This window comes from Leopardus geoffroyi, chromosome C3 (genome assembly GCF_018350155.1).
Source record: "Leopardus geoffroyi isolate Oge1 chromosome C3, O.geoffroyi_Oge1_pat1.0, whole genome shotgun sequence".
Taxonomy (NCBI): domain Eukaryota; kingdom Metazoa; phylum Chordata; class Mammalia; order Carnivora; family Felidae; genus Leopardus; species Leopardus geoffroyi.
The window spans coordinates 38,557,055-38,572,716 of NC_059338.1; the positions used below are offsets into that span (position 1 = coordinate 38,557,055).

The 15,662-nt window shown below is 50.4% G+C and overlaps 1 protein-coding gene across 3 annotated transcripts in view; it reads left to right on the forward strand.

Moving 5' to 3' along the window:
- The window catches only part of ATF3 (activating transcription factor 3), a 58,755-nt gene that overhangs the window by 35,833 nt on the left and 7,260 nt on the right, over positions 1 to 15,662 (forward strand). The window contains exon 1 of one of the 3 annotated variants that reach the window (XM_045452480.1): positions 10,482 to 10,757. The exons of 1 other annotated variant lie outside the window; for it this stretch is intronic. In XM_045452480.1, the coding sequence (XP_045308436.1) occupies positions 10,528 to 10,757 (230 nt within the window). In that variant the 5' untranslated portion in view covers positions 10,482 to 10,527. Of the gene's footprint in view, positions 1 to 10,481; positions 10,758 to 15,662 lie in introns of those variants that run through there. One more of the 3 variants, XM_045452481.1, reaches the window with a different exon arrangement.

Consider the following 15,662-nt stretch of genomic DNA (forward strand, 5'->3'; position numbering starts at 1 on the left):
TCTCCAGATCATCCTCTCCTGTTCACCTCACTGACCCCACCTCATCTCAGGCACCACTGCTCCACGTAGCCCCCAAAATGTGAGAAGCTGAGCTTTAACGAAAGCATCTTGTGTTTTGCAACGAAAAGATCTATTTTACTTACAGCATTATGTTTTGTGAACCAGTTGTATTTTGAAAAAAAATTTTTAACGTTTATTTATTTTTGAGAGACAGAGACAGAGTGTGAGCGGGGGAGGGGCAGAGAGAGAGGGAGGCCCAGAGTCCCAAGCAGGCTCCAGACTCTGAGGGGCCAGTGCAGAGCCCCACGCGGGGCTCGAACTCATGAGCTGTGAGATCATGACCTGAGCCGAAGGTGGACGGTTAGCCGACTGAGCCACCCAGGCGCCCCAAATCGCTTTTATTTTGAACACACAACACATGAGGGTGAGGACACCACCACCTTCCCAGCTCATGTGGCCTTCGAGGGTGTCACGTGACCAGTGTCGCCGCTTCCTGACACCTCCACCAGCATCCTCCTCTTTCATCCAGTCTGCCCTCCGCCCCGCACCAGCGGTCTTCCTCAACAACATGTGCTCGTGTCCATCGGCTGCCGAAATACCCTGTTACCCACCCCTCCCCTTGGTCCTTGGGACACAATCCAAACTGATTATCACAACCTCCGAGACCTATTACAATTGTTCTCCCTGCCTCCTCCCCAACTCCCCCTCTCCTCCCACACACTCCTGCACGGCAGCTACCTCACCACTCTCCAGATACACTACAGGTTTTCACAATTCTATATTTTCATTCACTGCGTGCACACTTATGGTGGGACCAGCATGTGCCTGGACCAGTGCAAGGAGCCGAGAACGAGCATAAGGATGAGCCGGGCACAGCCCCCATCTTCCTGGCACCCAGAGCCTCTGCATTTGCTTCTCTTTGTGCCTGGAATGCCTTCCTCCTCTTCTGCCCAGAAAATGCTCAGCCTTCAACATCCAGCTCGAACGTCACTTCATCCATCAGCCTTCGCCAGCTCTCCTGAGCAGAGACATCCTGCCCCACTTTAGCCCTTATTATATGAGCCTGTAACCACCTGTTGCCAAAGTCTGTCTCCCCACGCGCTGTGAGCACTTGCAGGGCAGGGAAGCGTCTCTGTGTATCTATCTGTAGCTCCCGACCTAGCACATACTAGATGCACATTAAATGTTTGTGGACTAATGTATATACAGTAACATATATATGGCACCTGCTATTGCTGGCTATGGTTTCATGCACGGTCATTTGCCACCTAAACAAGATTTAAAACTCCTCAAGGGCAAGGAACGCTCTTATATTGCCCTTGTAGCCCCGACCTGTCTACACATACTGCTGAGAGCAGGATCTGGCAATAAGACACGTTTGAAGAACCGACAGATAGGTATAAACTCACCAGAGTGACTCACTCTGCCCTCAGCCACTCCAGTTTCAAGTACAAGTTCATCATCAGATGATTTCAGTTCATCATATTTTGGGAAACAGAATAAAAGTCCAAAAAGCCCTACTCAGTTTACTCAGTCAATAGCAGGGCTTATGTTTGTGGTTAAAGCAAATTATGGAATAATTGCAAATTTGGCAGACGGGATAGTATCACAGAGGGCACAGGGATGTGGAATTTGTCAAGTGAGATCTTCTGGGACTTTGGGTAAGGTCAACTCTAGAAGGTTCCATGAATTCACCAAGACTTTGATAAAGGAAGTTTGCCCATTTTCAACAAGGGAGGCAAAGTTAAAAATAAAAATAAAAAACAAAAAAAATAAGCACATGTGTAAAGCTCTCAAGATTTGGAGGACCAGGGGCACTTGGGTGGCTCAGTCGGTTGAGCAACCGACTTCAGCTCAGATCATGATCTCACAGTTTGTGAGTTCGAGCCCCGTGTCAGGCTCTGTGCTGACAGCTCAGAGCCTGGAGCCTGCTTCTCATTCTGTGTCTCCCTCTCTCTCTGCCCCTCCCCCGCTCGTGCTCTGTCTCTCTCTCTCTGAAAAATAAACATTTAAAACAATTTTAAAAAAGCTTTGGAGGATGGTGCAGTACAGCTTAATAGAAGTTTTCAAATAAGTTAGTGTTTGAACCAAGTGCCTATGAGCAACTTTCTTAACATTTCTGAGCTTTGGTTTCCTCATCTGTAAAACTGAAATAATAACACCTACCTCATGGGGTTATTTATTATAAGGGTGAAATAAGATACTAGGTATTTTTAAAAGTGCTTACCATTGTGTCTGGCATGTAGTATGTGCTCAGTAAATAGTAATTACTAAATATGACCTGGACTCAGGTTGATTAAAAAAAAATGTTTTAATGTTTATTTATTTTTGAGAGAGACAGAGAGAGCGTGGGGAAGGGGCAGAGAGAGAGGGAGACAGAATCTGAAGCAGGCTCCAGGCTCTGAGCTGTCAGCACAGAGCCCGACGTGGGTCTTGAACCCATGAGCCACGAGATCATGACCTGTCAAAGTCAGATGTATAACCGACTGAGCCACCTAGGTGCCCCAAACTGATTTTTTTTTTTAATCTGTTTTAAAATCAGTCAGTACGTCACCTGAGAGATAGAAATTTCCTTTGGAGTCTAGACATTTCCTATGCATCAGAGTTCTTTGTGACTTGTTAGTGTCAGGGGTAAGGCAAGAGAAAGGAAAAAAAGTAACATTTATTGGATACCCACTCCATGGAAGCCTGGACGGTGCATTGTTCTTTAATCCTCAGTATCACTTTGTAAAGTTGATATTATCCTCATTTCACAGGAGAAACTGAGGTTTCAGGACCCGCCCAAAGCCAAATAGGAGATGGCAGAGTATAGAGATTCGAACCCAGTTCTGAGTGCCTGTCCCTGGTTCTTCTCTGCCATCTGTGGTTCCTGCCTCTCTGCTGCTCACCTCTTCAGCTTCAGGGATGCTATGCATGGCCCCCACTAGCACGGGATGCCCCTGAAATGGCGTCTACTGCTCTAAAATCCGCACTCTTCATCTTGGCCCCAATCTTGGCAAATAGGGCATGAACGGAGCTCAGAAGTCTGTCTGCTAAGGTTCCTTTCAGTGTAAGAATTTATTTTATTAAAAATTTTTAAAATGTTTTATTTTTGAGAGACACAGAGAGAGAGAGAGACAGAGAGAGAGCATGTGAGCAGGGGAGGGGCAGAGAGAGAGGGAGACCCAGAATCCGAAGCAGGCTCCAGGCTCTGAGCTGTCAGCACAGAGCCCGACGCTGGGCTCGAACTCACAGACCGTGAGATCATGACCTGAGCTGAAGTCAGACGTTTAACTGACTGAGCCACCCAGGAGCCCCGCAGTGTAAGAATTTATGCTCCTGAGACCACGTAGAGCCACTTTTCCTCTTTTAGCTCCATTTCCCCACCATTAAATGAGGACACTCAAGCACATCAGAGTTTCCCAAGATTTCTCATGAACACTTGTTGAGGGGCAGTAGGTGTTGAGGGTAAGCAACCAGACTTGAGCAATTATCCTCTCTGTGCCTCAGCTTCCTCATCTATAATATGGAGCGGTTCACAGTACTTACATTATAGGGCTGCTACGAGGATTAAAAGCAATAAGTATATGTAAAGGGCTGAGCCTGCGGTCTGGAACACATTGAGTGCTACATAACAGCATTTGCTGATGTTATTTTATACTTCAAGGCAGAAGAGAGGGGTGCCTGGGTGCTCTGCTGATTAAGTTTCTGACTCTCGATTTCAGCTCAGGGAATAATCTCATGGTTGGTGAGTTTGAGCCCACATCGGGCTCTGCACGGACAGTGTGGAGCCTGCTTGGGATTCTCTCTCTCCTTCTGCCCCTGCCCCGCTTGTGCTCTCTGTCTTGCTCTCTCTCTACATAAATAATCTTTTTTTTTTTTTTTTTTAAGTCAAGTGGGTGGCTGTGGGTGGCTCAGTTGGTTAAGCATCTGACTTCAGCTCAGGTCATGATCTCATGGTTCGTGACTTTGAGCCCCACATCGGGCAAGCTGAAGCCCCTCACCAGGCTCCGCACTCTCTCTCCCTCTCTCTCTTGCCCGTCTTGGGATTCTCTCTCTCCGTCTCTCTCTCTCTCTGCCCCTCACTTACTCACACTCTCGCTCTTTAAAAAGGCTGATTAGAGGGTACTAACCTCTTCCCCCACCCCCAGTCTTATGGAATATAACTTTCCATGGTCCATCCCAAGCCCCAAATGTATTTGATATCTTCTCCCTTCCTTAAAAATTCTTGTGTGACTTTTATTTAAATTCAACATATGCATACTTGTTTAATATAAAATAATAAAGCACTTATTAGGACAGACACTCCAGCAAGATCTCTCCCAGAAGGCACAGGCAGAAGCATCGTTCCTGCTGGTCTGCCTCTGTACCACCTACCCGTGCTGCAGACTGGCTTTTCTGTTCTAAGAGAGACAAACAGAAAATAAAGGGGGATGGGTAGGTAAAGAGCAGGAGGATTAAAGCAGATGCTTCCATGGGATAAAGTACCTGCAGGATTTGTTTGTTTGGATGTTCAGCAGCAAGGAAACTGCGCAGGTAGTCATAATTACCGGGGGTCCTTCCAGCTTGCACCACGCCCTGTGTAGCCCCTGAAGGTAGAAATCAAGACCCCTTCCTGAACTCCATTTAAGCAACAGGGGCAGTGATGGAATTTGATGCCCCCTTCCCCATAATAAAGATTTAAATCTGGAATAGCACTCTAGCAAAAATACTGGCAACACCCTAGAGGCTAAAAGTAGGAAAATGACGAAGTAAAACATTCTACGTCCATGGCCATGGAAAATCATGGTAATAAAAGCCAGGATAGTCCTTCCCTCTGGGCAGTAGAGAGAGGCAGATGTGATCTGGAGTGGTCACATGGGGGCTTCTCAGTACTTGAGGTGGTGGTCTACTTCTTGTGTGGTTTTTTAAGGTTTTATTTTTAAGTAATGTCTACACCCAACATGGGGCTCGAACTTACACCCCTGAGATCAAGAGTTGCACGCTCTACCGACTCACCCAGCCAAGTGCCTCTTGTGTGGTAGGTTCTTGATGTTTGTTTTATTATTAAAATGGGCATACATGTTCTATATAATCACCTGTATGTATGCTACGTTTCACAATAGAACGAACATCTTATTTTTGCGAAGAAAAAATTATTGTAATAAATGCCACATACAATTCACAGTAATAAGTAAAAGAACAAATTTCAAAGTTGCATGCAATCTCAGTCACAACTATGCTCTTAAAAATCATGTGTGAGGAAAAACTAGAGGGAAACGTCAAAATAGTGTTTGAGACTATGGGTGCTTTTTTTCCCTTGCCCATTTCCCATATGTCTATATACGTCTCTCTCTCTCTATATATATATCTATGTATATACATACATATGTATGTATGTATATATATAATGTATAAGAGCTCCCCCAAGGAGTCTTTAAAAGTATGAATCTTTTCATCATTTTCAAGTCACTCTCACATCTGTGACCTCATTGATTCTTACAGCAAACCTTTGGGGGAGTCCATGTTAAATAGTCCTGTTTTATAGACTGCAACACAGGTGAAGTGTTCATGACCTTCACTGAGTCACTCGGTTGGAAGGAAACCTCTGAGTGGGTCCCAGGTCTCCTGAGTCCTGCTAGCACCTAGAAGCTGGGACTTCATTTTGGACACCCAGAGCTCTAGGGTCCCCACTCCTGAATGGGAATAGTTGCTACCTGGGCTTTGGTCACAAGGTCCAAGGCGGGTGTCTATGGCAGTAGAAGACAGACTACTTACAAGAAGGTCCCCAAAGATGCAATCCCCACCTAGGGTGCCCTCATACTCCCTCCTTTCTAGCAAGGCACGAAGTCCATCAGTAAAACTCCTTGGAAATGTTGAGAAAGAGAGAGAGAGAAAGATCAGTTGTCAGGACCACAGGCTGTGTTTGAGAATCAAGTTGGGCAACATTTCTCAACCCTAGTTTTTAGAGAGAACCGTGATTAGTGAAATGCGTCTGTCCTTGTGCTACTCAATGCCTTCTTCTTGCTTGTCTCCCTCCAGCTCTTATGGTGGGTTGTCAGGGCTTGCAGGGTGGCTTTGCAGGTGTCCATTCAAGACCCTCAGAGCTCAGCCCGGGGCCCTTCACTTCAGAGAAGATGGGGCCTTAGAGAGAGGGAGTACCTTGGTCAAGAATACCAAAGGCAGGGGCGCCTGGGTGGCTCAGTCGGTTAAGCGGCCGACTTCGGCTCAGGTCATGATCTCACAGTTCGTGGGTTCCACCCCGCGTCGGGCTCTGTACTGACAGCTCAGAACTTGGAGCCTGCTTTGGATTCTGTGCCTCCCGCTCTCTCTGCTCCTCCCCCATTCGCGCTCTGTCTCTGTCTCACGAAAATGAATATATGTTTAAAAAAAATTTTTTTAAAAAGAATACCAAAGGTAGAAAGAGACCAAACCCAAACCTCCCACTCCCAGCCTGGGGCACTTAGCACTGGACCACTCACTGGGAGCTTCAAGCACTGGTCCACACTGTGCTGAGGCAAGTGGAGGTATGTACCAGAGTTGGGTGTGTGGAGAACGGGGATCCCCTCTGTTTTCTGTATGGAGTCTTATCCCTGCTCCCTTGAAGATGATCATTTCTGGATATAGCTCCACTTTGTCCACCACTGTTGCTACCGACTAAAGGGGCAGATGGGCTCTGGCAGAGATTCAGCGGTTTCCCCCAGAAAGCCCTTCTTGATTCATAAGTAATGAGACCACTACTGAGGACTGGCTGTGTGCCCCATCCTCAGTGAAGCCTCCCAACAAGTTTATGTGTTAGCTGCTGTTACTGCTGCCATTTTCCAGCTCAGCCCAGAGAGGGAAATGACTCCTCCAAGGTAACACAGTTGCTGAGTGCCAACTACAGCATCCAAGTCTCACCTTCCACGCTTCAGAGCCCACCATGCGGTGTTTCCCCGTCTTTCCTGAGGAGGCCCATTTCGGAGAACCTTAAATAGTAACCCCCACATTCTAACGGACTTTATAGGAAGTGTGGGCTTTGGAAAGCAGAGTAGAGAAGAAGAAAATCCATTCCACTCCCTTTCTGTGGCAAAGAAGCGCACGTGCCTTGCTGCTTGGCCGATTTTGTGCTTAACTTACCCAGAGCTCTGTAAGCAGATACAATCTTGGGGGTTGAAAAAGAATAATGTGGGGAGGGGAGTGGGAAGGGACTGTTCCCTGGATTAAGAAACCGCTAAAACCTTTAAATATCCCTTGAACTTTTTTTTTTTTTTTTCTTTTGGCTCCCTGCGATGTTTGGGTGTTTAGATTCTGTTGCCACGTGTGGGCTGTTTTTAGCTGCCTAGTTCCGTCCCCTCCCGTTTTAACTTTTTCCCCTTCCTTTTGCACATGCCCCAGCATGAAGTTTCCAATTCTTATCTCACTCAGCAAAACATACTAAGGCTGGTCTGAATGTGGATTCCCTCCACTGTTCTCCAGGGGGGAAGTTCAGCGATAGTCAAGTCTCTGCTTAACCCCCTTCCATGGAGGAGTAACACCCTCCCTCCCCCAGATAACCCCAGTCGGGCTTCCTTCTCAGGGGGAGAGGCATTCTTTGCCTTTGTGTAGAGAAGCGTTTTGGTCCCGGGAGCTTTTCTTGTTCCTCTTCTGGATGGTACAGGCTGTACATGCTAGAAATCGGTGGAGTTAACTGAAGTCAGGGTATGGTGAGGACACACAGGACTGAGATATTGATCACTCCTCCAGGGGCACACACCTTGGGGCTCTTCCCTTGCCCGGCTCTTTCCCAGTCCCCCCCTCCAACGGCAGGCATTTCACAGTTCTCCTGGGGGCTGGGGGCTGGGGGCTGGGAGCCAGGCAGAAGTAGTTTTTGTTTTCCTTGGATAAGCATTTCATTCACGGGGTGGATTTACTCCTCTATCAAGATTCTTATCACTTTTAGAGTTTCAGTGGGAGAGCGAGGCAGAGAACGCCAGGCTCACGCCCCGGTGACCAGCTGACAGCATTTTCTACCCAGGGTGACTTGGAGATTCAAAACCAAGAATTATTTGAATGAAACAAGACCAATAAAAGGAACGGAAGGCACGATGATAATAAAAATAAAAATAAATGACGAGGAGCTGTGGACTTCTCAGTCATAATTACCCTTCTCTCGCAAGGACCAAGAAGCTGGGCTGGCTGTGTTTACCCTACGCCCTAAATTGAATTTCCCCAAAGGACAGGATTAAAGCACAAATCTGGCTGGGGTGCATTAAAATGCAAACTGGTTAAAGATTTCTGTAGGCATCTCACGAAGAGAAAAAAAAAAAAAAAAAAAAAAAAAGGAGGGGGGGGGGAGTTTCACCTGACACCCTCCATTTTCCTGTTTCACTTTATAATGGTGCAATTTATTCCAGGGCAATAGGTAAGTAGTATATAGATACGTAGAAAATCCCAAATAATTTTCATTTAAATTTACAAGCGTTCTTCCTTCTGGTCTTGCAGCGTTCTAGGGGTTGTGCCGACACGCCCGGGGTTTACCTGCAGGAGGGTGGAGTGTGGGGGTGTGGGGCTGGCGGTGAGGGAGTGTGGGCGTGGGGGTGGAGGGTGGGGCAGGGAGAGCCGTTACCTGGACGAAAAGTAAAGCAAAAACAACCGCCGCGTGCTTCCCGCGCGACGTAGCTGGAAACCGGGTCAGGTACAGGGCTACATCCTCCAGGATCCTGCGTGGAACCCCTGGGCTCTCAGACCGGCTGGGGGCGGGGGGAACTTCCGAGGCTGGCCTCGGGCGTTGTCTTGGCTGCCCGGAATTTTGGCGAGGGTGTGTTGGCTGAGGTTTGGGCTTGGGGGGAGAGGAACCCGGGTGTGGGGGGACCTGCAGCTCTGAGGGTCTCTGCCTCAGGCGGCTGGGCAATCAGAGGGTCTGCGGAGACGGACAGATATTCTCCGGGGGTGCAGGACTGTGTGTGTGTAAGCGGGAGTGGGGGAGTGGGGGAGGTGGGGAAGACCCCTCCATCACTGCCAACTGTAACGGCTTTAGGGGAGCAGGTGCGGGGGTGGGGCTGACGGCGAGGCCCAGGTTCCAAGACCCTTCAAATTCTTACCTCAAGTTACCAAAGCATGATCTTTGATCACCTCTCTCCCAAGAGGCAGGTGGAAGCAGAGGCTTCTGCCCCTGACCGTGCCCCCACACCCCACGCGCGTACGTGGGTCCCCCCCTCCCAGGCAAGTTCTAAACTTCGCCGGCCACATGCGCGTCCACATATATTCGTCCTTGGGCAGTTGAGAAGGTCTCTGGTTCTGCCACTCTCGAAGCCGAGACAGTTGGGGTCGGGGAATCGGAAGGCGGAAATTGTTTTTAAGGTTCACGTCCACTTCTGCTGAAGCCCCAGCTCTAATCTGAGGCCATAGGACCCACCCTTTCCCGACAACTGGGCTTGAGGGTAGAAGGGATTTCTTTTACGAGACCTCGTTTCGGCTACGGTCAGTGCGTCCCCAGTCCCGGCGGTCCTGTCCCAGCCAATTCCGCTCTCGGCACAGAAAAACACGTGAAAGACGAAGATGGGTTTTCCCCAAACGTAGCCTAAGAGGGAGGCGACCCCCCCCCCCCGCCCCGGCTCGCGTAGATCAAAGCACCTTCTCTTTCCTCCTAGCCCTGGCCGCGCGGTTTCAGCCCCACTCTTAGCGCCTGTTGCCTCTGATTTTACAGCTCTCTTATCTTTCCATGCTGTGTTCGTTTCGCTGAGAAACTGTCAATTTCAAACTCTTTGTGGTTGTTTAAAAAAAAAAAACAAACAAAAACCCACTCCGCTCCGTCCTGGCCCTGGCCCGGGAGACGGGTTCTCCACCGGCCGGGAGGCGGTTCCACATGTGCTCTCGTGCGGGGTGCGCCGGGGCTGCGGGCGCACAGTGCCCGCTGAGCGCTGCCCTCCGCGACTGGGTTAACGGACGGACTTCTCGCGGGCCCTGCAGTAGCGGTCACCCCCGGCGGGTAACGGTGGGGGCTCACGGTAGGGGTCCCTTGGGCACCTCTCCCACAGCGGCGACTACCACTTCTGACCCTACCCTGCCCTCCATTTGAGAAGGATCTTTTGGCGGGGGAAGGGGTATTTTCCAGAGCCTCCAGAAAATGACCACGCATTTTAGAGAAAGGTCGTGCCCGCTTCCCAGCCTCACCTAGTCTGGGCTGCGGCCAGGCCCCGCCCCTCCATCTCCCCCCATCCCCCAACTTAGCGGAGGGAGAGATGCCAGCGCAGTGGAGTCATGCCGCTGGCTTGGGCACCATTGGCTCATGCCTGGAACACGCAGCGGCGAGTACGCACATCTGGCGGCCAGCCCGGACGGCTCCGGTCCTGATATGGAGAGAGAGGGCGGGCGGGTGTGTGTCCGAGCGCGCGAGGCAGGGAGAGCGCGGCCCTGCGGGCTCCTCCCCGAGCTTGCATCACCAGTGCCCCCCTTCCCTCCCCGCTTTGGCCCCTCCTCCATCCCTCTCCCTGCCCAGCCTAGTTCGGCTGGTTCTCGGGGGAAGCTATTAATAGCATTACGTCAGCCTGGGACTGGTAACCCGGAGTAAACGGGCACACCGCCAGCTGGAGGGCTATAAAAGGGGTGATGCAACGCTCTCCGAGCCACAGTCGCACGCAGCGAGGCGCGCAGTGCACAGCGCTCTCCCGGCGCCGCCGCCCGAACCCGAGCCGACCCGCCAGCCCGCGCGCCGGCCGTGAGTCCTCGGGGCTCGCCCGCCCGCCCCGCAGACAGACAGCCCGACCCCGCCCCGACCCTGCCCGCCCTCTGGACCCTGGCCGCCCCGAGTGGAGACCGGAGGTGAGCGCTGGAGCCGAGTGAGTGAGCGCGGCGAGGGTGGCTTGCTTTTATTCCCTCGGCGCCCCTCTAGTGACCAGTCCCGCGACCCCTGCGCCCGCCCCCCGACCCGCGCGCCCAGCCTCCGGCTGCGAAGGAACTCTGGCCGAACTTCTGCCAGCCGAGGCTGCTCCACAGCGCTTCGGAAAGTTTCTCGCAAAGAACTTTCTCTTTTGACTTGGGGCGCGAAAGGTTCCCGGCGACAGAGACGTCGGGCTCCGGTGCCTCCACCGGCTCCGGGGCACTGCTCCTCTTGGCCCTCGGCGCTTGCTTAACTCTCCCGGAGCGGGCGTGGGGAGGTGGGTGCGCGGGGGGGTGGCCAAGGCTCTCCGCCTCGCTGGCCCCCGCTCATCCTAAGCTCCGAGCCGGGCACCGCCGCTCCCGAGTGCAGCCTTCCCGGGGCCCGCCGAGAGGCACCGAGGCCGGGTGCCGGCGGAAGGGCTGCCCCAGGGGCCGGAGCGAATGAATGGGAAAGGGACCGGCGAGCCTGGGTGCCGGGCGCGGCCGCTGGGGGTCGCCCTGCGCTCCCTGGAGCGCCGGGCCGCGGGACCGCGCCGGAGCCGGGAGCGAAAGTTAGTTGCGACAAGTTTAGAGGTGGCGAGCGCTCGGGTTGCTGTCCCGGGGCGGAAGGCGGAGAGGGCTCCCGGCACAAGCGAGCGTCCAACCCCTGGGCCTGAGACTTCCTGTGCCAAAGCTCTCTCACACGCTTTCCCTATCTATGACTCTTCCTCCGGCGGGCCCGCGGATTTCTCTGCTTTTCGCCCGTGGAGACACACCTCGGAGGAAGCGAGGGTGCGGAGCCCCGTCAGATAATTGAGAGCACGCCTTTGTAGCCTGGTGGTCAGGACTCTGAGCGCTTACACTGCGCCTCGTGTCTTTGAGCCTCAGTATCCCCAGCTGGGAGAAGTGGGCCCCTCCCTCTGTTTGCAAACACCAAGTGGTGGTTGACCAGATAACCACTGAGGCTCTGTTGTCTCTGGCAGAACTTCTTCAGATTCCAGTGTTATAACTGAAAGAAAGGGGGCCGGTGAGGAGACCTGGATGATTTGCGGGGGGGGGGGGGGGAGCGGGGGGGGGGTCTCTGAGACCAGCTTCGGTGGCAATGAGGGGGAGGGGACTTATCCATGGGCATGTCTTCCCTTCCTAACTTTCTTTCCATTGAATTGGTTCTCCTCTCCATTTTCATTTCACCTACTTTCTTTCCTCCTAACCATTTTCTTTTCCCTAATTTTATTACCTAGATCACATATGCTTCCTTACAAATAAAGGCATGGCCAAACCCCTGATGGAGCCAGAAAAAAGAAAATGAGTGCTAGAAAATCTGGGTGGCCTCCCAATGCACGTATTTCAGTGTGGGTGACAGTCCCCTCTGTTGGGGGCTTCCCGGACTTGAAATGAAGGAGAAATTGTTCTTACTGTCCTTTCGTTTTATGTTTAGTATTTAGCGTAGAATAACGCTGCAACATACAGACTCTTGCCTTGAGGATGTTCTGGACAAAGCTTGAAGTGGCAGAGGGGTTTGTAATTGTATTGTCTGCATGGCTTCAGAGACAATGTGACAGGTCGCTCTCCAGGCTGACAGTGTGGATAAGATGTAGCCCACAGCACCTGTGGCAACTGTTGGAGCCTTCCCATTCTTCCTGTCTGAACCCCACCCCTCTCTGTCTCTCTTTTGGCCCTGTCTCTCCATTGTTCTCTTTCTTTTGTACTCCCTCCCTGCCTCAGTCCTGTCAAAGCCTCTTCTGTGGTGGATACCAGGTTACTAAGACCACTGACCCCTCATCTACCTGGCCAATGACTCTATTCTCCATTTGCCCTACTGGTTGGTCCTTTTGGGGTTGAATCTCTGTTGGTGATAAAGGAAAATGAGCAGTGGGTGAGTGGCCAACAGTTTGGCCACGGGTGGGCCACTCACCAGCTTTATGGCCCTTGTGCAAGTCACTACCTTCCAGGGTCTCCTTTTACTCAATTGCAAAATGAAGATGTGACCTAGGTGACTCTAATGTTGGACGTTTTATCCCATTATCTAGAGCCCGTGAGTTCCTCTCATTGCAAATTGGCTGGGCATGGAACAGGGTCAATGGCTCCAAGTGTTACCCGGCTTGGGGAGGAGGAAGTGCATAGGCAGGACACCACAGAAACCAGAGATGGTTCCATACTTGAGAACTGGTTATTTCTCAAGTGTGTAAGAGCAGTGGAGACAAGGTTTTGCCAGCAAATAAATAGTGGGGTAGAACTGACCTGGTGTGTTGGGAGCCCTGGGTCAATCAAGGTGCAAAAGAAGGTCATTCACAAATGACCTAAATTTCATTAGGGTTCTAGTGCATTCCTGATCGATAGGGCTAACTTGCCCTGACAACATTTTGAGTTCCCTCTGAAATGGGGAAAGTGGAATCACAGTAACAATGGCTCCTCAGTTTGGGTATAAATCCACTTCGTGCCATTTATGTAATCGTCTTAACTGCCCTGTGAGGGAGTGGGGGCAGGGGGTTTTGGTCTCATTTTACGGATAAGGAGACTGAGGCCCAGAAATCTTGAGTGGCTTGTCAGTGGGTGCTCAGCTTGTGAATGGTAGTGATAGGCCTGTTCCTGAAGCTCCAGCCTTACATCGATGATTTTTAGGGAGGCTGGGAGAAAGACCAAGATAGAAAGTTAGTGAAAGACCAGCATCGGCTTCCTATACTGTAAGTAAGATGTCTTCAGAGCAACATTTAGTGTGAAGAGATGAAAATTAAAAGTGAAATTCAATGTAGTTGTAGCTACTAGGAAATATAATCTGAGAGTTAAATTTCCAGTTAAAGAAACACATGAGTAAAGTTTCACTTTCTTGAAAATGATGAAACTACCAAAGATATGACATGCTTTCTGATTGGAGATAATGAAGCAAAAGCAAAATGCAGGTTCTTTGTAGCAAGTGTGGACAATTTTAACATCAGCGTAGAAAGTCAACTCAGAAAATCCCCAAACATATTTTTTTGTCTTCAGTGAGGGGGGAATGTTGGCAGGTCTCGACTTTCAGAAAAATTGTCGGAAGATTTAACTTCATTTTCCTTGTAGGGACACAAGCCTGAGTCTGGGCTGAATCAGACCTTAAGAGAAGGAGGAAAGGAGTCACCAGAAAGTATCTCCAGAAATTAAGCTTTAGCAGAATGCAGAGAAAGTTCAAATCTCTACAGATACAACTGCTTTACTTTCAGAAAGGCTTTTTAGCATTTTTACAGCCTGTTTCCATCCCCAAGTAAGCCCACCTAATGCTTTTCATAAAAACATTCCATACCACAGACATTCTTCAGTTTCTTTCATAGGGACTGCTGACTTTACACTAAGGAGGAAAAAACAGTCCCAAACAGCAGACCCCGAGCCCTGAGAGCCCATTAATAAACTTAGCCGGGTGGTGAGACAGAACTACACTCAACCTCAGTGGAATTCAAACTGCCCGTGTAGAGGAGAACCATCCAGTCCTCCAAACAAAGGCCAGCCCAGTGGTAGCTCTGAATTCCATCCCTGAACTACTGGGTTTTTAATAAAGTTGGTTAAGGGAGGGAAAACATGAATGCCTGGGAGAATCTTAAGCCTCTGGCTTTAGGAGGCCAGTTTTTCAGAGTTTATCACCTGTCAGAGAAGTATCCTCCCAGGGTCCTAAGATTATTCGATTACAGTGATAGAGGAACATCAGTTCTGGCTTATGACCCGGGGCTTTGGGAAGAGAATTACATACATTTCCTGGATTTCTTTGAATAGTCAGAAGTGGCATTCATAGGCCTGGGATTCTTGTTTCCATCCGTGTACTTAAGATCTTAAGGGGGAGTTAGTTATAGGTCAGGGTGATCTATTCAGAAGTGTTTGAGATCACAGACAGTGACCAGCCACCCTCCCACTGAGACCCCACAGAGCGTCTGTCACGGAGCCAGGCCTGGGTTGGAGGGATCCCTGGGAGGCCCGGTAAGAATATACCTCCCAGCTGCCTTTACGCTTTCCAGGACGTGTTCGTGTATTATTTCCTCAAACTCCTTGCACAACTCTGGAAAAACAAGGTGATTGTTACTAGCCTTCTTTTACAGAGGAGAAAGCAGGCACTGACTGGGAGGTGTAATGATACCTGAGTAAGTGGACCTCAGATCTTGATCATCAGTCCCCAGTCTAGGAGTTTTGTGGATAAAAGCCCCACGTACTACGACTCCTGAAATGCAGGCAGCAGCCAGAGTGTGCATGCTGGCACAGGAAGATCAGCAGTTCATTGCACAGAGCTCATATTTTCCCCATGGTTCTTCGCTTAGTCTCCTCCCCACTGTTTCATTTCTAGGACCCCCAACCACCCCATGCCTGCCCCCGCTCCCCAAGAAGGATTTGCACTGTTTTTTCTTTGTGGGTTTTGTTTGTTTTTTTTCAGTGTAGAATAATATTTTATATTCTATAAATTCAGGGCATAAGTTCTGGAGCCAAACTTAGTTCCGAGTCCTGATGCTGCCTCATACTAACTCTGTGACTTTGGGGAAGTTATTTAGCTACTCTAAACCTCAGTTACCTCATCTGTGAAATAGGGCTGGGACCCAGCTCACTGGATTCTCATGAGGGTTAAGGGAGATAATGCACAGAAGGGTTCTGGTGTGAGGGTGGCACTCATTAAATGTTAGCGACTTGCCAAAGGGCTTCCTGTCTGCTAGACCGGGCTAATGACGGCAGGTCCCCAGATTGAGAAGAATGCTCCAGGGGACAGTCTGCCTAGACTGTCATTCATTATACACATTCATTATACCTGAAGAACCGACTGCAAGGATGGGGGGGGGGGGGGGCGGGGGCGGCTGCTGCTGGAGGGAGTATATGGCAGGAAGAGATTTATGGGGGACCATTCCAAATTGGAACCATGGAACTATTACTGTTTCTAC